We start from the raw sequence: 25,105 nt of genomic DNA, 5'->3' as shown, positions 1-25,105 counted from the left end.
TGACATGGTAATGTGATTAAAGTATAAATATGTGTGAATATGTGTAAAGTTGGAAGAAAAATTATGACCAACCTAGACAGCATATTAAAAAGCAGAGGCATTACTTTGCCAACAAAGGTCTGTCTAGTCAAGGTTATGGTTTTTCCAGTAGTCATGTACGGATGTGAGAGTGGGACTATAAAGAAAGCTGAGCGCCGAAGAATTGATGCTTTTGAACTGTGGTGTTGGAGAAGACTCTTGAGAGTCCCTTGGACTGCAAGGAGATCCAACCAGTCCATCCTAAAGGAAATCAGTCCTGAATATTCATTGGAAGGACTGGTGTCGAAGCTGAAACTCCAATACTTTGGCCTCCTGATGCAAAGAACTGACTCATTTGAAAAGACCCTGATGCTGGGAAAGATTGAAGGCGGGAGGAGGGGGACAACAGAGAATGAGATGGTTGGATGGCATCATCAACTCAATGGACATGAGCTTGAATAAACTCCAGGAGTTGGTGATGAACAGGGAGGCATGGCGTGTTGTAGTCCATGCGGTCTCAAAAAGTCGGACACAACTGAGCAACTGAACTGATGTGTAAAGTATAAGAAATTCTAAAATACTCTTAATACTAACAATTTCTGGCCTCAGCGCAGCCTGACAAAAGTCCAAAAATATCTAACATAGAAATTATACCAGCACTGAGTTTGTTTCTGTAAGTTAATTATGTTAAAACCTATTGCACAAATAAAAACTGGTCAATAATAAGTTGGTAACTAAAAATAAAATTAAATAAGTAGAACTTAAAATATCTGAGCCAAGTTTCTACTTAGAAAGTAACTTAACCAGCAGTTCTGTACACAATTTTCTGTTTGGTAAGGTTTGCTCAAATATGTACATAAGTGTGATCAGAACCTAAGTGACACAGATAAGATATAAGACTGACCCTTCCTTTGCCATATAGTGGAGTGGGTAGTTGTTCCCTTCCAGTACTGTAGTGGGCAGCCATTCCCTTCTCCAGGGGATCTTCCCAGCCCAGGGATTGAACCCAGGTCTCCCTCATTGCAGGCGGATTCTTTACCAGCTGAGCCACCAGGGAAGCCCAACAATACTACAGTGGGTAGCGTATCCTTTCTTCAGCAGATCTTCCCAACCCAGGAATCAAACCAGGGTCTCCTACATTGCAGGCAGATTCTTTACCAGCTGAGCTACCAGGGAAGTCCTATCATTTAGTGATTCTGTGACTATTGGCAATTTCTTCTACCTTTCAGAATTTTGTTTCACTGTTACTTTCCTTCTTATAGGGACTAAATAGACTCTACCTTACATGGAAGTTGTATTAAATAAGATATTTAAGTTCACATATTGCCTAGTACTTAGTATCATATGATGAACGATGGTTATTGTTAACATCTCTCTGACAGGATTAGAATAATACTGGTTAAAACATGTCAGGTAGTATGTAACATGCACTATCCTAAGCAGCTAGTATGTGTACTAACTCATTAATCCTCTTATCTGTGAATACTTTCACTATCCTCATTTTATAGAAAAGGAAACTGAAGCATCCTAGTACTAAATAAGTAACTTGCCCAAAAGCTTGCAGCTAATTAGTAGCAGAGCCCCTCAGGGAAGATTTTTCTCCTAGTCACCCATGTTAAAAGATTAGGAATGGGTTCCCAAGCCTTCTAGTCTTTCTTTGTGCTAGTGACCCATTTTGGCTTTTCAGCCCTTAGCTAAATGTGTCAGGGGTTTTTCTATTTTCAGTCCAGGTCCTTTGAGAACTTTTCTGTAAACTTATGAAAATAAATTTAAAGCTGCTGAAAATTTTTTCTAACTTTATTTGAAGATGTCATACTGTTTCTCCCTAAATTTCCTCTTTCAATATGAAGAGAATGATTCCTTGTCATAAATCAGTAGTGGGGAAATAAGTTTCAAGTTTTCTTTCTTCTAGTCCTTCGTGAAAGCAGGCTCTGAACATAACTCCCTTTCAACCTTAACTTTACCTTTTATTATCTTTGCCTTTCCTCCTCTGTTTGACTGTATTTAACTCTTGGGCTATGGTCTGTCAGGAGCTTGGCTAAGGACTTCTTAGAATAAAGTGTAGTATGGAGAATTCCGTAACTGTCTGTCTTCAGACAGATAATTTTTGTTTGGGTTTTATTTTTTCACTTTTAAGGGGTTTGTCGTGGGTATAATTCGGATGCCGTCCAGTATACACCCAACGCAAGTGTGTGTTTGAAGATTTTTAGTAAATGTATAGATTTGTGCAACCGTCATCACAACTCAGTTTTAGAATGCTTTCGTTATGACAAAGATTCTCTTAATGACTACTTGGAGTGAATCCCTGCTCCCAGCCCCAGGCAACCACTGGTCTGTTTTCTGTCTCTATAGTTTTGCTTCTTGTAGAAATTTCATACAAGTGGAAACAATAAGTAATCCTTTGTGTCTCCCTTCTTTTACTTAGGAATGTTTTCAAGGTTCATCCATGTTGGTACATGTATCATTAGTTGGTTCTCTTTTATTTGTAAATTTCCATTGTATGGATATCCATTTGTTTATCCTTTCACCAGCTGATAGACATTTGGACTGTTTCCAGGTTGGAACCATTATGAAGAAAGCTACTGTAAAAATATATGTACAAGTCTTTGTGTGGACATATCTTTTAATTTCTCTTGGTACATAACTAGAAATAGACTATCTTAGTAACACTAAGTGTGTTTTTAACTTTTTAAACAATTGCCAAACCATTTTCCAAAGTGTGCCACTTTAAATTCCCACCTGCAATGGGATAAGGGTTTCGGTTTCTCAATATGCAAACCGATGTCTGCTGTTTTCTAGTGTTTTTTCAGTATAGCCATTTTCCTGGGTATGTGGCATCTTACACGGTTTTAACTTGGGTTGTCCAGATTACTAATGATGTTTGACAATTTTTTTGTGCACTTTTTTATAATGTCTGTATATCTTCTTTAGTGAAGTGTTAAAATCATTTGCCCAGTGTACAGTTGTGTTGTCTTCCTGTGTTGATGAGCCAGAAGTATGCTTAATATATTTTATGTACAAACTATACAAATCTTTTATCAGATATATGATTTGTAAATGCTTTTCCCAATCTGTAGCTTCTCTTTTTGTTTTCTTAACGGTGTGTTTTTCAGTAAGCCCAGTTTATCAGTTTATCCACCTTTTTTTCATAGATTGTGCTTTTGGTATTGGTGTTATAGCTAATAGATCTTTGCCTTACTCAAGTCTCAAAGAGTTTCTTCTGGAACTTAGTAATTTTAGCTCTTAGATTTATATCTATGATTCATATAGAAGTACTTTTTATGTATAATGTTAAGGATCTAATAAGTTCTTTTTTTTTTTTTTTTGGCATGTGATATGTAATTGCTCCAGCACCATTTACTGAAAACATTTTGTCTCCTGCCCTTGTTCAATTTCCTTGGCCGTTTTGATGAAAGTGATCTATAAATTTATGGGTGTATTTTTGGACTCTCTGTGTTGTTTCTCTCACTGGTCTGTCCTTATACTGCTACCACGCTGTCTTGATTACTGTAGCATTTGTAGTAGATCTTTAAGTTGGCTTTATCCATTCCACTAACATTGTTCCTTTTCAAAATTGTTTTGGCTATCTTAGGTCCTTTGCATTTTCATATAAATTTTAGAATCAGCTTGCTGATGTTTTCTACGGAAAAACGTGCTGAAATATTTTGATGGTGGTTTCATTGAATCTTGCATCAATTTGAAGAGACCACCCATCTCAACAACAGTAAAACCTTCCAATCCATGAAAATGATATTTTTCAGTTTACTTAGCTCTTCTTTAATATCGCAGCAAATTTTAAGAAACTCTCTTTAAGTTATCTGTTTTTATGCTCAAATGTTTTCTTAAGTATTTTTATGCTAATGTGAATGAAATTCTTTTCTTGATTTCATTTTCTCATTCATTTAGTATATAAAAATACAATTGATTTTTGTATGTTGATCTTTAACATTAGTGAACTCATTTTTTCTAGTAGATTCATTAGATTCCTTAAATTTTCTACATATGAGGTTATGTCACTTGCCAAAAAAAAAAAAAGACTTCTCCTTTTCAGTCTATATGGTTTTAATTTCTTTCTTGGTTTCCTGCCCTGAATATACGTTCTACTCCACTAAAATGCTGAATTGAAGAAGAACAGAATTCTTTGCCTTGTTGCTATTCTTAATGGAACAGCATTTAATCTTCTACCAATAAATATAATAGCTCTAGACCGTTTATCAGGTTGCAGTAGTTTCCTTCTGTTCTTTCTTTGCTGACAATTTTTATCATGAATAGGAGTTGGTTTTGTAAACTGAGTTTTCTGCATGTACTAAGATCACCATGGGGTTTTTATCCTTTTTTCATGTGGCTTATTTCGTTAATATTTGAGTGTCATATCAACCCTTGCATTTCTGATTAAAAACATAGTCATGATATAGAATGCTTTTTATGTATTTCAGTACTCGGTTTGCTTATGTTTTGTTAAGGATTTTTATCTCTGAGTTCATGAGGATTATTGATCTGAAAATATTAATATTTCCATCTCTTTCTCTGTTTTTTCATTTAGGCTACTTTTGCTGGACTTGTAAAATGAGTTTATTTCTCGTCTGTTTTTGAAATCATGTCTAGGAATTCCTGGTAATCCAGTGGTTAGAGCTCAATGCTCTCACTGCCAGGGCTCCAGGTTTGATCCCTGGTCAGGAAACTAAGATATGGCATGCCAACCGGCCAAAAAAAAAAAAAAAGAAAGAAAACAAGAAAGAATCTCTGTAGAATTGGTTGTATTCCCTCTTAAATATAAAGTCATCTGGACTGGGTTGTTTTGTGTTGTTTTCTTTGACAATATTTTCAATTACAAGTTGGATTTTTGTAATAGATAAAAGGCTATCCAGATTTTCTTGTCTTTTTCAGTCCGTTTTTATAACTTAGGTCTTTCAAAGAATTTGCTCATTTCATCTAAGTGTTTAGTTTATTGACACAAAATTGCTTATAATATTCCCTTAGTATCATTTGAATATTGATAGCATCTATAGTGCTGTTTCCTCTGTCATGCCTGAAGTTGGTTATTTGTGTTTTATCTTCTCAGTCTACTACTAATTTAGCAATTTTATTATTTTTAAAGATACACCCTTACTTTTATTGTTTTTTCTCTATTTCCTATTTTTTTGTTTCCTTCTTTTACCTTTATTAGCTTATTTGTTTTACTTTGGGCTTGATTTGCTCCTTTTTAAACCTCTTAAGATGGAAGGTTAAATTATTGTTTACCTCTTTCTAGCACAGACATTTAAATTTATTAATTTCTTTCTAAGCACTCCTTTAGCTGCATCCCATATATTTAGATATGTTATATTTTTATTTTCATTCAATTCAAGATTTTTTTTCTCTTTATACTTCTAATTTAGCTTTTCCTAAAAGTGTGGACTGATCGTCCTAAAATTAATTTCCATAAGACTAAAAAATGATTATTTTAATCATGTGTTTTGTTTATGCCTAATAATTTTAATAGGTCTGATCCTTGTTCTGATCATTTTTACCGCTTTCTTTTGAGCTAATTAACATGTGTGTTAGTCTTACTTTTTTCACATGTAGAATTTGAAGCTCATAATTTATTGAGACCTAAAGAATGATATAGAATCATCCTTCTTATATTTTTGCCAATAAAACACCAAATTGCAAGTGAAAATATTGAAGTGAATTAAAGCACCACATTTTTTGTAGTATTGCAGATATAGTATGGAGTGTATATTTGTACATATTTTTAGTCAGTATAAATAACTAAGTATTTTAAAATATTTGGAGTTTTCTTAAATGCTGGCCTACCAACTACATAGGTAGTATTCTCTTCACATGTCCCTGACTGATTTCTCAGAACTAATCATAAGATCAGAGCAGATGCATAGTTGGAAACATTCTCATTAATTCCATTCCCAAGTTATTTAATGAACCTTTTTACAACTAAATAACTAGTGTAAGTTGGGGAAAATGCATCAAAATTTCTCTTATTTAAGCTCATTGAACATTTTCATCGTTCTTTCAGAATTAATACTACTTTGAAAATGTAAATACAGAAGGTCATCTAGATTTTAAAAAGTGTTAACAGCTAGTAATTATATTTGTTAGACTTACAGTTTCAGTAAATTTGTGGAAATGATCATTTAAAAATATTAGTATTTTGAAAGCTTATACTATCTCACAAAACAGCATTTACTCACAATTAGCATTAAATATTTGCATTAATATTCTGTTTTACACCCCTTAAAATGTTCTCACAGACTCTGAAATCATATGCAATTAATTTAGAATTTGGTCCACTTCAAACTTGTTTGATTTTTTTCATGTACTGAAGAGAATTATTTACTAAGCAATTAACAGTGTAAATATGAGGGGTTTTTTTGTTTCATTTGGTTCACCTAAGGAGCCCAATTATTTTGAAGAACCTAAGTAGAATGATTTGCATATACAAAATCAATGTATAGATGAGCTTCAACATCAAGGTATAGTCTCTAGTTTGAAACATTTTATGGGTAGTCAGTTTATGTTGTTATATACGTTGTAACTTAAATTGCTTTTACTTTTAAATACTAACTGACTTAGGTCTTTCCCTAATTCATAGTGTCCTACCCTCACTGCTGTTATTGGTCAGCTTTTTTGTAGATTATCATATGTATTTATGCATTGAACGCCCTCTTCCTTAACATCTATGATGACTACTGTAAAGGTTTGTCTTTTCTTTTTTGCTGTGGACTTGAAGGCCAAAGTAAGCAGGTGTTGCATCATACTGAACTCAATTACACAGGATCAAGAAGGATGCTGGGTGAGGGGGAGGAGCAGTAAGGTACTTTCCTTTGGGAATGCCCCACAGTCTGGTGCCAAGTTCATTCCAGTTCATAGCCTAGGACAATAACCAATTGTCTTTGTCACTGCAGTGTTTCACAGGCCATTTCTCAGATTTTTTTTCCTCTAATTTCCTAGGGGAGATGGACTCGTCTCTGTCATTTCTGCTGTGATCTATTACTTTTATTTTTAGTTGTGGATTTCTTTTGTTCAGAAGTAGTTTTATGTTAACTGTAAAAAAAAATTGCTAATTGAAGTTACTGACATAATTTTATTTAACATGCTTTAGTAAGTCTAGAAAATCATCTTCTTACTTACAACTTATTATAAAAGCATATGTTCTTTTATGATACTTAAAAATAATGTTGATAATTACCCTCAAAAGAAAGAAAATATTTTTATATCACAATAAAAAATTTTTAAAAATTTTTTCCGAATACACTGTTTCAATTTTCTCTGTGCATTTTGTCTCTCTTTCTGTTCAGTAGCACATAGAAAAGTTCCAGCCCTTGGAACTTTTACTAATTAAAGTTCAGCCAAATTAATAGCTGGGTGAGACCAAGCAAATAGCAAGAAACATTTTTAAAAATGAATTTGTCATTCTTTCACACAATATTGTAGCATACTTATGGAGAAACTCCATAGCCAAAGAGAAATGACTGCCAAGATGTTAACATGAAATTTTTAAAACTTTGAAAAAAATTAACACCCTAAAAACTCACAAAAAGTTAGTGGGGCACACATAAAAAGTTTGCATCAGAGTAAATCTGGAAATCTCATCAGCATCCTTGCCTAGTTAAGAAAAAAGGAGGAACAACACAACAGTCTGATGGCTAACACTATTTATTTTGAAGTACTATGCATAGCCACACTATTGGTAAGTTGTGTGGATTAAGATGTTCAGAGATGCTAAGACAATAACAACAAATTTCCCTGCCACTCTATTTGATGAAGCTTCTAAAAGAATACTCCAGCAGAATTAAGGAGAACAGAATAATTAAGAATTAGGAAGACATAAGATCCAGGGGAAAAAAAAAGTGATTGAAGAAAAGACCAAGGAACCATATTCAGGAATGAGAGCTGGTCCATTATGAAAGCAACTCATGCCTGAAGAAAGTTAGGAATGGCATTTCCAGAGAGAAAAATGGAACTGGTGAATTATATAGTACTTTGAGAGTTTAGAAAATAATATTGGATTTTGACAGAACTGATGAATCTGGAAAACATTTAATTAAGTACATAGAATATTAAGCATTTTTTTTTAAAGGAGGCAGTTATTCTGCAAAAAATTAAATGTGAAAAATACACCCTATTGATAGATAGTATATCAGTTGCTTGTAGAGTGAACAATATCTTAGCAATTATACCAATGGAAATACCATTAATACTGTTAATTTAACTAAAAATTGAGCACTGATTATGTTGGGAGAAGGATAGAGTAGTTTAAAGAGTTAAATCCTTGTTGAAGTCAGCAAATATTGCTTAACAATCAGTAAATCTAGAATAGCAGAATAAGCATCAGTACTAAAATATAGAAGAAAAGACAAACATCTGAATATTAAAAAAATGGGTACTTTTGGGAAATAGTAGGGGACCATGTTTTTCATAAACTTTTAGTATTTAGGGCATTTTAAAATTCTTTGTAAATGTCCCTTTCCTAAAAATAAAATTTAATTTTTGAAGTAATAGTGGTATTTAAAATGTCAAGGAAGTAGAATAATTATGATTGTAGTCAACTTTGTACATTTTTGTCTCATTATTTTCTAGAGTTCCTGGAATTACTATTGCTACAGATATTATCTGTGGTTTTCCTGGAGAAACAGACCAAGATTTTCAAGAAACAGTGAAACTTGTTGAAGAGTACAAATTTCCAAGTCTCTTTATTAACCAGTTTTACCCACGACCAGGAACTCCTGCTGCAAAAATGCAACAAGTTCCAGCACAAGTGGTAAGACACTTTTCTTGTAAGATATTAAATTTAGCCAGTAGCTGTAACAATGCATCTGTGTTGCCTGCCTTAACGCAAGCTCATGGTGTGACCCTCAAGTTACAAATTATGGAGTGTTTGTTCCCAGTTGGGGGCAGGGGTAGGGAGACCTGAGTACACTAAATGACCTTAGGTGACTAACATGTTACCTTTTTTTTGTTCCTCTTAGAGAGTGAGGGTCAGATAACACTGGGGAAAAATTTTTAAACTTATATTTAGTACTAACTGTATTTACCAGATGAGTCCTTGGATGTTTGAAAATAAGCCTAAATTTAAATATCTGTGAGTGAAGGAGGTTTCCCTGCTTCTTAAGAGCTGCTTTTCATAATTCGTTACTTACTGGGGGGGGTCCCCTGGTTTTCCTCCTTTTCCGTGAGATAGATTTGACGCTGTCTCTCTATTTTAGATGTGGTATTGCTTTCACAATAAACCTCAATTTCATTCTTACGTGTTCATTGATATATTAGAATAAGATGACATGAAATAAATGTGAAAGAATTTGAGATCCAGGAAAGGCAAACTGTTTCCCAGAATGCCCCAGAAATTAATAGCCTCACACAATTTCTCACACAGTAGCCAATTTCATTTAAATTCATTGGCTCAAGATGAAAAAATATTAGTAAGCCTTAGAAGGAAGTAGAATTTTTCAATGAAAATTTTCTGCTTTGTTTCTGATAATTAAAACAAAGTGTGTGCTACCATTAATTTTTCATAAACATAAAAAGAAATCAAATGAATTCCTTGCTTTCTATATCTAAATTACAATTTTTATTGACATATAATTTGCATACAACAAAATTACCTCTTTTCAGAATGTGGTTTTTCGAATTTTGATAAATGCATTTATTAGTGTAACTGCACTTACCATCAAAATATGGAACAGTTCCATCAGCCCCCCTCAAATTCCCTTTTACTTTTTTGTAGTCATCTACTCTCTTCATTCCCAGCTCCTGGCAACTACTATTCTATCTTCCTTAAATAGTCTAATTCATTGTTTTTTAAACTTCTTTAATAAAAAAAAGTTTTTGAACTATGAAATACATGCAGAAAAGTGTGTTTCTAGATGTTTTCTCTTCACCTCTTTCTGATTACTTGCTATTCGCGGTAGCGAGGAGCGAGGTGAACAGCGCTAGTGACAAGTTTGGTCCCCATAGAAGTAAAGCTGCTTTCCACCCATGGGGCTGCTGGAAATGCAGGCTCTGGAGCCCCAACCCACCCCACCCCAGACCTCCCCAGTCTTCTTCTCCAAGTGATTTGTGTTTACATTAAAATTGTGGTGTTGGAGAGTCCCAACTGCAAGGAGACCCAACCAGTCCATCCTAAAGGAAATCAGTCCTGAATATTCATTGAAAGGACTGATGCTGAAGCTGAAACTCCGATACTTTGGCCACTTGATGGGAAGAGCTGACTCATTTTAAAAGACCCTGATGCTGGGAAAGATTGAAGGCGGGAGGAGAAGGGGACGACAGAGGATGAGATGGTTGGATGGCATCACCGACGCAATGGACATGAGTTTGAGTAGGCTCCAGGAGTTGGTGATGGACAGGGAGGCCTGGCGTGCTGCAGTCCATGGGGTGGCAAAGACACGACTGAGCGACTGAACTGAACTGGTCTTAGTTTACCATTGCTTTACTCACCTGTTTTTAATCTGTCCTCAGTTCAGTTCAGTCGCTCAGTTGTGTCCAACTCTTTGCGACCCCATGAACCGCAGCATGCCAGGCCTCCCTGTCCATCAACAACTCCCGGAGTCCACCCAAACCCATGTCCATCGAGTCGGTGATGCCATCCAGCCATCTCATCCTCTGTCGTCCCCTTCTCCTCCTTCCCCCAATCCTTCCCAGCATCAGGGTCTTTTCCAGTGAGTCAGCTCTTCGCATCAGGTGGCCAAAGTATTGGAGTTTCAGCTTCAACATCCATCCCTCCAATGAATACCCAGGACTGATCTCCTTTAGGGTGGACTGGTTGGATCTCCTTGCAGTCCAAGGGACTCTCAAGAGTCTTCTGCAACACCATAGTTAAAAGCATCCACCTAAAAAATTTCTAACTTTCTTTAGTTAATCTAATTTTTACTTCTAGAGTTACAATTTGATTCTTTTTTATAGATTCCAGTGTTTGGTGAAGTTCCCCATACTTTCCTCTGTATTTTCTTTTAACATGTTTAATCCTTAAAGCCCATACTGAATTCACTAATATCTGAATCTAATGTCAGTTTGTTTGTATTGTCTTCTTTTCCCTTGATTTTGATAACTTGTCTTCTCTTTCCATATATATGATCACTTTCATTCTATGATTACCTTTGTTTATTAATATTAAAAAAAACAGCTATGGGTTCTAGACTGTAATATATCTTGCTCTGGGAGGACTCTATTTCATTTCTGTTAGACTCTAAGATAAGGACTAATTATTGTAATTGATCTGAGATTGATTTTTGAAACTGTTTTTCAATCTTTCTGAGGATTTGGTTATTTCTAGCTTGCCCTTAATTTTTGAAAGCCGACAGTGGCGTGTTGGTATTTAACAGCTGACATTCAGTGGGGGACGGGTTCTGACTTGTAGCTTTTGCCGATTTCCATAGTGTAAATACTTTCACTGTTGCCAATTTCAAATCACCAGTGTGATATCACTGAACATGAAATTGGGAAGAGATACACATAATCAACTCTTGTGAATTAGTGAAAATCTCGAGCAAACCAAAATTCTGTGGTGGTTACCAGGGCCTTTTCTTTATGGCAGGTTTTCAATTCTTAATTTTTGTCTCTACAGGCTCATGAGAGCCCTTAAGGCTCTACAAAGTTACTCAGCCTCTTAGCTTTTACTTGGCTTCTCAGGCTCCCATCCACTGCTTACGAATTGATAGATACCCAGAGGGGAAAGGTAGATTCAAATATTGAGCTTCTCTCTAGGATCTTAGTTCCTCAGGTTCTCACTGCCTGGATAGCTTTTTGATGTTTAAACAGTACCTATTATAAATTTTACTCACCTTTTCTAACTGTTGTTGGCAAGATCACTGGTCTGATACAAGCAGATTTGCCTTAGCCAGAAGCAGAACTCTGCATAAAATCAGCTTTCAGATGCTTTTTATTTTGTTCTTTCATCTTTTATACATAACCCCTTGGCATCTTCCCTACATTTTTAGACTTCGGTCATCCAGCCCTGGCATAGCAGAACCTTTTTTTTATGACTTTATATATTTTAGAGCAGTTTTAGATTCAAAGCAAAATTGAGTAGAAAGGACATAGAGTTCCCATATACTCTGCCACATACACATGCAGCTTCCCCTGATACTGGCATCCCACGCCAGAGTGGTATGTTGGTTACATCATTATCACCCAAAGTCAGTGGCTTGTATTTCATTTCACTTCACATTCTGTGGGTTTGGAGAAATGTGTAAAGACATGTAACTACCATTACAGTATCATATAGAATAGTTTGATCTTCTATACAAATCCTCTGTGCTCTCCCTTTTCATCGTTCCCCTGCCCCTCAATGCCACTGATTATTTTTACTGTCTTCATAATTTTGCCTTTTTAACTATGTCATATGGTTGGGATCCTGGAGTACTGTAGTCTTTTCAGATTGCCTTATTTCACTTAGTAGTATGCAGTTAAAGTTTCTCCATTTTATGGCTTAATAGCTCATTTCATTTTAAAACAACAGAAATTCATTGACAATTCTGGATGCTAAAGCCCAGAGGCAGGCCCCTGCTTCTCTGGACCACACAGGAGAATCCTTCCTAGCCTCTTCCTGGCTTTGGGTGGTTTCCTGATTGTCTTGCCTTTGCTCATAGCTAATTATCTGCCTTCATGGTCACATGGTGTCTCTATGTGTCTCTTGTCTTCCTATGGCTGTCTTCCTGTAAGGGCTTCAGTCAGAACAGGTTTGGGTCCCACTGCACTTCTCATCTCAACTTCTTACCTCTGCAGTAACCCCCTTTTCAAATAAGATTGTGTTCTGAGGTTAAGGGGTTACGACTTCAACATACAACACAGTGCACAGCAAACTGTAGCCTGGAGGACTTTCATCTTTATAAAATTCAGAATCTTAAATAAAGGGAATTAAGTATTAATGATGAAACTTTAGAGACTTTCCATCAAAGAGAGGATGTATCATGTGCCTTAAATCTCCTTGGTTTTCTTAAATTTGTCAAAAATTAACAATTTTCTACTCTAAAGTAGGTACTTTGTGAAACTCATAAGTAACTAGACTTCATTAAAGTAAAACACTACTATCAAATACTTAGACAGCAAATTCTTCTCTAATTTGTTTCCCATTTCCTTATCTAAAAAAATCAATGATAAAAATAGGCTCTAACCCATACTGAAAGAAAAACAAAATAACAGTTACTTTCAAACAACACTTTTTATCCTGTCTTTAGAATGCCTCTTAGTGAAAATATGTTGTTGCCTTGAATATATTTTATTTCCATTAAAATCAAACTCCCCAAATGTTCTTTCAGAAGGTCAAATTTGCATGTTTATATTTTCTATTTCATTGAGTCTTCCTTTATTAGTCTTCATTAATCTTAAGTAATTCTATTAGTATTTTAAAAATTGTGGCTGAGGTTCTTAGTCTAACTAGAAAAGGTAACTTAAGTTTAAAAGTCCTTTGATTCTTAGCTATCATTTCCAGACTTTCTTTTTAAGAAAATTTTGATGAAGAATAAATAATGAAACTGTAATGAAGTCTATGTTTTAAGAGGCTTATGACTTGGAAAAAATAATTTTTAGGTGACAAGACTAGTTTTGGAATGTTCATGTTGGTTTAAAACATTACCTTGTAATATTAAATCCACCTGCTTGCTTGTCTTACATCTTGGAACCAGAGATAGAGATAATGTCTTTAGATCTATGTTAGCATAAAATTCTTATAACTCACTTACGTGCAGTTTCTAGTACTTTTACCCTAGGGATAACACTTCCTGCCTCAGCTCTGAAGAGTGTAGGTGCTTGTTTCTGAGACAGCTGCAGGGCAATCCTTGGGGTAGATGAAGGTAGCTTTGTTGAAACTGTCCCCAATGGATTTCGCTGAGGGAGTGAATTTTTGCTGGAGGTACTTCAGATCAGGGCGAGGTGACCACCTGGAATAGATGTCAAATAAGAAACGTTCTTAAATCATATGTTGATTTAAGAACAGTGACATATAACTGCTCTCCCAAATCTAGCTGCCTATGAATTCTTTAAAAAAGCAGAATGGAGAAATAAAGCAGATAGAAAGAACTTTGTCACTTTGTCTAAATGTTTTTAAAACTTTTTGTTGTTTCTGACTATGATGTAAAAGTTTAACAGCTCAGTATTTTAGAGAATCTCAAGTTGCCTTCATGGAAGGAATTCTGATATTTTTACCTTGCTTGATAGCATAATTACATTATTTACACAGTTTCTGATTTTCAAATTAAACTTTTTTCTTTGGGAGGAGAGGGAAAAGTATTTTCCAGAGTTTTTATACTCTAGATTGTTCATTGTATTTTATTCTAAACCAATTTCCAATCATACCTCAAGGCAAGCCCTTTTTCTCATGATCTTTTTCATTTGACTTATCTTTTCAGAAGGAACATTTTGGGTTTCTTAAACAATTTCATTTGGTTCCTTCAGTGGGTTTTTTAAGTTTCTTTTTTCTGGACATGTCATATCTCTTTTTACTTCCATTTTTGATAGAGTTTTTAGCCTGACAATAGTTTTGTTTTTATAGATTTTAGTAGGTTACTTAGAATCTTTTATGATGACTCTGTAGTTAACAGTGAGAATTATGAGCTAGATTTTCATCCATATAGGTGGTTGGGAATCACCAACCTTGTATGAGTTTTAATACAGATGGTATTCACTTAACAAATGGAGAATCAACTTAAATGGTCTCTAAGTCCCCTTGAAACTCTTAATCGTCTTTGATTCTTGTTGAGGTCCTTTAATGGACCAGAACCTGGTGGTACAGAGTCAACGGTAAGAAAGTAAAAGAAAGAAAGAGGCTGATATTCCCTGGTTTACGCAGAAAACCGATAAAACCCTGAGACAAAGGGTTTGCGTGGCTTACGTAGGCTCAGGGCGCCCTCTCAAGGAGGTCCTGAAAGCCCAGGCAACTAAGTAAGCTCGGCGGGCCTCTGCACTCCAAAGAATTAGCCTGAAGGAGAGGTGGGGAGAGAGATGAAGAAAGACACGGGGACCCAAGCTCTGATGGAACAAGGGTGTTTTATTCAACATAGTGTGGGTATATATACTGTCTTACAAGGTAGCTTTTTCAGCAAAGATAAGGATCAAAAATCTTACAAATTATCAAGGAAACATAAGGCTAGAATCCATCTCAAAGAGAGAGGGTTGTAAATAATCACTTTCCATATCAGAAAGGAAGAGGGTTGTAAATAGTTACTTTTCACCGTATGGAAAAGCTAACGAAGGAAATGCATGCATTCCTCAGTCCCCTGAGTGGCTTGCCAGCTCCTCTTAATCCTTGAATATTCAAGGATTAATAAAGAACAGAGGAATCATGACAGATCAAAAAACAGCACACAGTAAACCTCCTGTTAAATGCTCCCTAACAGATTCTCTAACATTTGGTTTTAAGGCCACCATTCAAACCAATATTTAGAAAATTTGGGTGTTTTAGTTTCCTAGATCATCCACTTAAATATGGTTTCTACATCTCCCTGTTCTTTCACCTTTTACTTTATTATAAATCTGATGATTTTTTGTTTGTATAATCAGTTAATTAAATGGCTTTTTCTTGAATACAAACTACTAATAGTAAACATAATAATTAGTTTTTTGTGGGGACTTGAAATGGTGGCAGTAAGACCAACTGTGGTAGAGAGAATAATTGGCTCCCAGAAATGTCCACAGGCTAATCCTCAAACATGTGAATACGTTGCCTTATAGAATAAAAAGGGCTTTTAAGATGTGATTAAGTGAAAGCATGTAAAATGGGTGGGCTTGGTGTAATCGCAAGAATTCTTCTAAGAGGAAGGCAAGAAGGTTAAACCTAGAGAGAGGAGATGTAAGATCAGAAGCAGAGATCAAGTAATATGCTTTGAAGATCAAGGACAGGACCATGAGCTAAGGGATGTGCATGGCCTCTAGAAACTGGAAAAGTCCAGGAACAGATCCCCCCTTAGATATTCCAGAAGGAACAGAACATTGCCAACACCTTGATTTTAGCCAATGAGACCTGTTGTAGGCTTCTCACCTCCAAAACTAGAAAAGAGGTAGTAGCATCAGTGAGATCACTGTTCATCTTTACTGCCATAGGGGGGTTTTCGTTTTTTAAGGCAATTGCTCCTGATTCCTCTCGGCCTGAATCATCCTTCAGACAATCCCAGCCCTCCCTCAGTGAATCCTCACTGCCCCTACCTTGTTTTCTGAACTCTGAATCTGACCTTTTGCCTGCCTGCCTGCCACAGAGCACTGCCTGACTTTTTATTAAGTCCTGATGTGACATTAATGGACTAATTCCATTATCATGTAAATCAGTTCTCATGTAGTCAAGCCCACAGAACTAGACATATGTAGACTGCAACTCCAGGATGCAGCCATGTTTTGCTCAGGATGGTAAAGATAAGAAAAAGCACAGATTTTTGTTGGTACCTGAAACCCTTTCATATGACTCTTCTGTTAAATACAAGCCATTGTAAGAAAAAATTAGAGGTGGCTATACTTTAGAACCATAGTTTGTCTTGAAAATCTTAGTATTTCAAGTTTTCTAAGATAACCCAATTTTAGGACAGTGAAAAGTCGGATATGATTTGAGAGCCTTGAGTTCAGTGATAGCAGTCTGAATGTGTACTTTAGAGTGACCTCATAGAAAGTCTTCTTTTTTTTTTTAACCTTTCTTAGAAAAAAATGCACTTGTTTCTTATGATTTTTTTAGATTTGTTGCTTTCATTTTTGGCATTTATTTTTATCTTGCTTATTTTATGAATTTAGAATTACCAAAGTAGTGGGAAGGTATGTGGTTATAAGTTTTCTCTCAGATGCTGAATAATTGTGGATATTCAGGTTGAGAAGGACTGAGTGATTTTGTATTAAATAAAGAGAATATAAATTCTATCCTTTGCAAAGTCGACTTTATTATATTTTAGTCTAACTTTTTTTCAGTGATGATTATGTGCTTTGTTTCATATAAATTTCAGAAAAGTTGGAAAGATCTACATAATTCTTTTATGCCTTTTATATGAATTTGATTTATTAAAATTGTAATATTCAATTTGAACTCACTTTTATTACCTTAATAACAATTTTAGAACTGAGTAGACTCTTCGAAGTAACTTCTAAAGATAAAGAACCTTCAGATCTATCCTGTTTTTTGATCTTATATTATTTTTTCTGTAATAACTATGGTTCATTAATAACTCCATATTTATAACCTTCCAAGGGATTTATATGTGTAGTTCCAATATTAGAGCTAATGTTAAATGTGTATTTAGGTTAACAGAATATATTTGGTAATTTAATATGACACTCTTTTCTTACTTCTGCCTCTTAGGATCATGTTTATTTCATAATTAAGGACTATCTTTATTTTTGCTATTCATAATAAAATACCCTTATCGAAGTGGTATGTAAGATTGGAAGATATATTGGCAGGGAAAAGAACCTTCCATTGTTTAAATATTAATATGTGCCTGAATCATATAGTCTGTATTTTTCATGTACTTTGTCCTATGTTATTCTTCCAACAATACTTTTAGGTATTGTTTCATACTTTAGGGGTGAGTTAGGTGAGACTCAGAGACATTAAATAAACTCATCCATGGATTTCCCTGATGGCTCAATGGTAAAGAATCCACCTGCCAGTGCAGGAGATGGAGTTTCAATCCTTGGGTCAGGAAGATCCCCTAGAGAAGAAAATGACAACCCACCGCACTATTCTTGCCTGAAATATCCCATGGACAGAGGAGCCTGGCGGGCTGCAATCCATGGGGTTACAAAGAGTACACAACTGAGCATGCACGTACACATAAGTGACTCTTGGCTCCATACTCTTATAAACAGTAAAATAAGTATTTATCCCACAGGTCAAAATAATTTAAGAATATTTTGACCAAAAAGTGTTGGTTTCCAAAGTTGTTTTTCTATTGTAGCAGTGATTTCTAAAATTTTTTATTTCTTAAAAATGATTTTAAACTGATAGAAAAGTTGTATACCTACAGTATACCCTTTACCCAGAATTATCAGTTTTTAACATTTCCCTACATTTGCTTTTTCTCAAGAAACAGACACTTAGACATTAGCTTTTCCCCCTAACCTACAATGGAATATAATCTGAGAAGAAAAAACACACACTCACAAAACTGACATCATGCTGCTTTGCCCCTTAATATTTAGTGTGCATTTCCTAAAAACAGTTTCTTAATCACAATATTGTTATCAAATTCAGGAAGCTTAAAGTGATACAGTGCTTTCTCCAATCTACAGTTCAGATTCCAATTTTGTCAAGGATCCCGACATTGTCCTTCATAACTGTCATTTTTCTGATATGGAACTCAGTTCAGAATGTTACATTTCAGCTCTTTAGTCCTCTTTAATCAAGATAGTTTCTCAGATTTTCTTTATATTTCATGGTATGTTGACACTTTTTAAGAATAATGGCCAGTTATTTTATGGAATGTCCCTCAATTGGGGTGTGAATTTTCCTCCTGTTTAGATTCATGTCACATATTTGGCCCTGTTTAAGTAAATAAATGATGTTATGTCCTTCTCAGCATATCACATCCGGAGACACACAATGTCTTTCTGTCCCTTGATGGTGATCATGCGGTTAAGGTGGAGTCTGGTTTTCTCCACTGAATACTTATCTATTTTTAGCAAAAGAATGTTTAATCTCAAGTATTTAACAGGATCATAGACAGGGAAAAGAAAAAAAAGGCCTTGAAAACTCAAAAATTTTAGTGGTTTAAGTGACACTTTCAATTTTATGATAGCTTGAACTACCATAATGATGTAATCAAAACAATTTTTCATTTCTTAGTTTTAATATTGTCTAAATCTTTGGATTTTTTTCTGTCAGTTTTTAATCCTTAGAGTACAATTGTTTTAAACAAGATACTTTTCCCATCTTTTAATTGAAGCATAGTTGCTTTATAATGTTTTAGGTGTACAGCAGAGTGATTTAGTTTTGTGAATGTGTATGTTTATGTATTTTCTCAGATTATATTCCATTGTAGGTTATTACAAGAAACTGAATATAGTTATGTGTGCTATGCAGCAAATCCTAGTTGTCCACCTGTTTTTTTATTTAATGTAGTGTATATCTGTTAATCTCAAATTCCTAACTTATCCCTCCCCACCCCTGAACATGACACTTTAAATTGAGGGTGCAGTGACAGAGAGGGGAAACTAAAATTGGAAAGTCAGAAAAATTGTTTCATTGACGTGCCTGTATATTTACACAGCAAGTAAGCACATGTAGCACTTTCATTCTTAAAAATTGTGCATATCAAAAACTTGTGTGGGTCAAGAGGAGCTAGGAAAATTCATGAATCTTTAACATTTGGAGGGAATTCATAGGTGAGAATTCATGAGTGAGATATTTCTCCTGAAATACTGTGATACTTACTGGCTCTGTTGGAATATACTCAGTGTCAAAGTCATACTGTTGGAATAAGAAATATTTTCCATGTATCTTTTATTCCTTTACTGTCTTTCCTCTTGAACTTTGTTATCAGTGAAATGAAAAGATATCCTCTCAAACTACTTTCTGAGTCATTTTAACTTATTATTTTAGGACAAACAAATATAAAAAGGTGGAGGGAGAATTCTTTATGTAAATTACATGGCAGAATCCAGTTACTGTTGGTTCTACTTGGAATCAAGCACAGAAACGTGATTGAGATCACTGGGGACATTACAGAGTTAATGAAAAGATTCAGTAATTGACGGATCTCTTCCCAACTAACTTGATATTAAGTCTTAGAGAGCCCAGGAGCTCCAAGACCCCCCAGGGAGCAGCCTTCTTTATTCAGATGCTATTAAAATGAAAATCAGAGTGTTCTTCAAAGTCTAGAAAGGTTATCCAAATGGATAATTTGTCAGGTACCTGAAATCCTATTCCATTAGAGAATTTAAAGACCACTGTGAAGTAGTTTAATTTGATTTCATCTTCTGTTAGCGGCCAGAATTATACAGGGACAGATTGGAAGATGGAAAGAGGCTCTCTACTGGCACCTCACACCAGTATAACGTAACCACAGCAGTCAGAGTGCCCATAATGACCAAAAACGTGGTGCTGGGGAGCAATTTAAGTCTCTTGATCCCTTTGGAAATTGGATCTGCTATTTTTAAAAATATAGTTAAAACTATAGTTAGGGTCAAAAGAGTCAAAGTGTTAGTCTAGGTCTCTAATTCTAGGTCAATGGGTCTTAACATTTTTTGAGAATTTGATGATATATATAAATATATATATAATATTTACTACACATATATACATGTGTATATATCCATACATATGCATTCTTTCCAGAAAAAAAAGCAAATTTTCCTAAAAATTTTAATGTTTTTAGAGTAGTAGATATCCTTAAGCCACCTATGGTAAGGACCAGTGTGCAGATTGATTTGTGTTACCTGACTGGCCTACTGCTATCTCTGTTGACTTCCTGTCCACAGTTGGACATTTCCTCAGAGATGGCAGGCACCAACAGTGAATACTTGCTGAATGGAATAAAAAGATTAAGTGTAGACTAACCACTTAATTGCTGAAGAAGTCTCATAAAAACACCAACTTTGAAAAATAGATTCTTTCATGAGGAAAACATACTTGAACATATGGTTAGCGAATACGCTTCATATAAACCTAACAGAGAAAACCGAGTCAAGAACAAAGATAGTGCAGCACTTCTAGAAACTGGGCTTATAGAGGTCTGAGATAGAATGAGAAAGAGACCGCTCTAAGAGTCATAAAATATGACCTGAAACTGGAAAAGAATTCACTGAAGCAGGTTATAAATGGCACTTAAATGTAACTGAAACAACACACATGATCTGTAGATTAAGTGATTGGTTGGATTTTTTGTTGTTGTTGTTTTGGGTTTAGGGGATGTGGCAGTTCTATCAGAATGTAATCATCATTTATAATGAAAACAGTGCAGCCTGATTCCAAACAACCAACTTACTTCATCATCTGCATTTTGAGGGAGACACAGTTCAGTTCATGTACCTTACGCTTAGGCAATCAAAGATTACTAAACAGCTGAGGAATGTCACTAACTAACGTGAAGAATAGGGCCAAAGTAAACAAAGAGAAGTGGGATAAGAGAAAGGGGGAAAAAAAAAAGACACAGGACTATACAGGAGGAATAAAGATTTTTTTTAAAAAATCCTTGATATTTTCAGAGACATGAGAGAAGGTATTATATTCCTGAAACAAGATCAGACTGCCAAAAGTAAAGATTTAGAGAACAAGAACAGTTCTTGGACATTAAAAGCATGGTAGCAAAGTGAAAAATTCAGAAGAGTTAGAAAATAAAGTAGAGGAACTCTCCAGACAGTAGAACAAAAGGAAATGAGATAGCAAATTTACTAGGGAAAGAAAGGAAAATTAAAGAACCAATCCAGAACAGGCTAACATTCAAATAATAGGAATTCCAAAATAAGTGAACAGAGAAGGATGGAATTATCAATGAAATAAGTCAAGAATGTTTCCTATGACTGTAGGACATGAATTGCCAACAGAAAGCCATCACCCCAAGTCTAGCAGTATGTATGAAGACTAGACCTATTCTAAGACAAGAGACACGATCCAAGTCACATTAAAAGGATCTGTAATCAGAATGGCTTCAGAGTTTTTAATAGCACCCAGAAAACAAATGATGCCTTCTCCATTCTGAAGAAAAATGCTTCCCATCCTGCAATTTAATATCTCACCAAAGTATCAATCAGGTTCCAAGATACCTCTTTTTCAGAAAGCTTTTAGAGAATTTCTGGGCATCATCAAAACAAAGGAGTATACTGAGAAAGGATTTAAGATAAATGAAACAGAAGACTCAGCACAGATGAGAGGCAAGCAGAATCTCCAAGACCATGGTTAAAGAGAGAGCCGTGAATCAGAAGAGCCTGAGAACAACCAGACTAAACATTTAGTCTGAGGGAAAGACTTCAAGAAGATTAAAAGGTTAAAAATAGACTACTTCATGTGAATGAATTTCTTGAACAAAGACTTAGATAAGTGGAATGGAATTGGGGATTGAATTAGCAAGTGCATAGAAGATTAAGTAAGTGAGAAAAATGACTTTAACTCCAGGAAAAGAAAATATACATGAAAGGAAATGTAATCATAGTTGTTACACAGCCAGATGCTGAATAGCATGTGTATGATGTCATCATATCAGGAAGTGGAGGTAGGAAACATACAAGTAAATAGGGGGAGGGAAAGGTGTGAAAGCTCATGTCCTATAGTGAAAAATCAATACATAGTATTTAAGACTAAAAAGTAAGAATAGCAATAAAGACATGTTACTTAGCAATATGATGATAAATAGAGTAAATACTGCTGAGGAAGCAGAAATGGGAAAGGGCAACTGGGAACTGAGTTGAGGTTGACTCTTTCAGATTAGATGAAGGTATAAATGATTTTGGAAAACAACTCAAAAGAAAAGCAAATGATGGGGAGATTAGGACTAAGAGAGTTGCTAAAAGCAAACAACACACACACAAAAGAGATTACCCCATCACTGCAAACTCTCCAACCTAAGAACTTGTCGAGATGCACATAAAAGCCAAAGATGAGGCCAGCGGTGTTAAAGGAGAAAAAGAGTTATAAAGAATGTATAGCTCTCTGTACAACTAATAGATTCATAAAGAACTTACAACATTGCTCTGAAATTTAAAAAAAAAATAATGAAGCTTATGGTCATTTGCTGTTGGTAATAGAGGAAACCAGTTTATCCAGTCACTGGGTGACGAGACGGAGGTTGAAAGTTGCTTAGTCGTGTCTGACTCTTTGTGACCCCATGGACTATACAGTCCGTGGAATTCTCCAGGCCAGAATACTGGAGTGGGTAGCTGTTCCCTTCTCCAGGGGATCTTCCCAACCCAGGGATCAAACCCAGGTCTCCCACATTGCAGGCGGATTCTTTACCAGCTGAGCCACCAGGGAAGCCCAATTGCTGATAAAAATGCATGGAACATTCAGTAAATCTTTGAGTAAATGGATAAATGCTTATCATTGTATAGTTATGAGCACTTTGAAAATATATAAAGCACTATATAAATGTCAAAAAATAGTGTTTGGACTTTGACATTTATTAAACTTACTTTAAGCCTAACTCTTAAAATCATCATAGTCAGGTAGTTTATGCAGCTTTTTCTCAGACACTCTTGTGATTTTGCATTGTAAACGTGCATGTATGTTCACCTATAGGCCTTTTCTTTTTCTTTTTTTTCACCTTAGGATCATCTCCCAGTGAAAAAGCAGAAAGCACACAGTATTCACAATAAGTAGCTATCAGGGTCTTCTCACTTAGCTCTTCCTCTTTGGAGACAGAAAGATAGGTGAGAGATGAGAGATTGATGAGGGTGTGAGAGTGTGAGAGCCACTGAGGCTGAGGAGGGAGTCCTACCCTGAGCCCCGAGGATATGCCTCAGGGGATGACTCCCTAAGTACCCGGAGCCTGGCTGATGTGACAACAGTTGTACAACCTCCAAGGAAGTTTGTAATCCTGGACTTAGTAGAAGCATGCCTGTCTTCTCATTACTTACTTGGTCAGGCCTGTCGTTTGGTACAGAAACCTACCCTCTCTGGGCAATAGTTTTTCCTACTTGTGTGAACATGGGTTAATTTCTCCAAAAGCTATTATGTTACATGAATTACATTTAGCTGGAGTTGTCTGAAGTGTTGGAATGGGCACAGGGCAAACCGCAGCCACTTTATGTTCCTCCTATCTTGCCCTTTGTCCAACTTCCCAGGCCTCAACCACCAACCCACCTCCACTTGCATCTTTCTTGACAGTGGCTGAAAATATTATTTGTCTTAGAGCCAACTCAGAAATTTTCATCCACTGGCTGGATGCCTAGTAACCTTGTTCTGCAATGTGAAAAAGAATCGACTGATTTCTGAAGTGACGAGGACAAGAGAATGGAGAAGATCGAGCTATATATTAAATTGTCTTCTGGTTATCAAATAAAAGAGTCCTCTGTCATAAAGGCCAAAGATAAAAAAAATAAAACGTGTATGTTTAATACATAGAACAAAAATAAGTCTATTTTTGACATAGGACTGGAGGAGAAAATAGGTCAAAAAGCCCAGCCGCCCCTGAAATGAATTTTAGACTCTTATTATTGATGCGATGGGGCAGAGAGAGAGATGGGTGATGGTCGCGTTGCTGATAAAAGTGATTTTTTTAACAGTATGTGCTGAATTAGATGTAGAAAGCAGAAGAGTTATCAAAACTACATTGTCATGTCTGACCTTCCAGGTCGCAGTCGTGGAATCATAATAAAAACGAGTTGTAAAAAAAAAAATGAGTTGTGGGCTTTTCTCGAGATGCAGCAATAACTGGTGCAGAACAGTTTTCGAGCTTCTCTTTGAATGGAGTGATACCAGGGGTTCTTTGGGGTCATGAAGGAGATACATTGGTTTTGATCGGTTTTTAGAACTGTAGAGCAGCTTATTTGTGGGTCAGAGAAATTTAGTTTCCTTCATACTCTTGTCATCGTTTTTCCCCTTGGGTGAGAGGTGGGTTAGCTTCTGGAAGCCACAATGAGACTCTGAGCCTTAATAGAGTTTGTGCAGATCCAGACTGTACAACCCTGTGCATTTCACTATGTTGGGCTCCAAACTCACCAAATGGTAGATACAGTAAAAGCATGTTACTATCTCTCTGTAAAGGACAGGAAGGAAAGTATTTAATGACAATACAGAAAGACATAGGACTCCACGGCACTAATTAGAAAAAGCCAACCTGCATTTATTTTTATCCACTTGCAAAATAGGATCCTCTCATAGTTACATCTCTGATACGACTTCCTATGTTTACCTTTTTCAGTTATATGATTTGTCCTTACTAAAATGGTTTACAGACATCAGATGTTGTTATTAAGCAAGTCGGAAAAAGTTAAATAAAACCACTTGTCCCTGCCCTCTCCCTAATTTCAAGCAGGTCATAGCATAGTCAAACTTTGGAGACAAAAAGAAAGACTGTGAAGTGCATAGATGGCAGTGGATTTGATGCCCAACACTGTTCACTGGGTTGTGATGATGAGCCAGACTTCCAGAGGGTTTTAGCACTGTTAACTGGTCATTCTAAAATACCATGGTAAGAACAGCTGTCATGTGTTAAAGGGATTTTTAAAATTTTAAAAGTAACAGTGA

General features: G+C 35.6%; 1 protein-coding gene across 44 annotated transcripts in view; it reads left to right on the top strand.

Moving 5' to 3' along the window:
- CDKAL1 (CDKAL1 threonylcarbamoyladenosine tRNA methylthiotransferase) overlaps positions 1–25,105 on the top strand; it is a 918,695-nt gene that overhangs the window by 472,071 nt on the left and 421,519 nt on the right. For all 44 annotated transcript variants that reach the window (XR_014061588.1, XR_014061589.1, XR_014061593.1 and 41 more), the window contains one exon: positions 8,596–8,776. Coding sequence is in view for 33 of the 44 variants with exons in the window: in XM_081518030.1 (XP_081374156.1) it covers positions 8,596–8,776 (181 nt within the window). In the remaining 11 variants the exon portion in view is untranslated. The remainder of the gene's footprint in view (positions 1–8,595; positions 8,777–25,105) is intronic.

The sequence above is a fragment of the Giraffa tippelskirchi genome, chromosome 8 (assembly GCF_054371585.1).
Source record: "Giraffa tippelskirchi isolate mGirTip1 chromosome 8, T2T-mGirTip1v1.2.pri, whole genome shotgun sequence".
NCBI classification, from domain to species: domain Eukaryota; kingdom Metazoa; phylum Chordata; class Mammalia; order Artiodactyla; family Giraffidae; genus Giraffa; species Giraffa tippelskirchi.
Note: the sequence above shows the minus strand (reverse complement) of the source record. Positions and strands in the feature narration are given on the sequence as shown.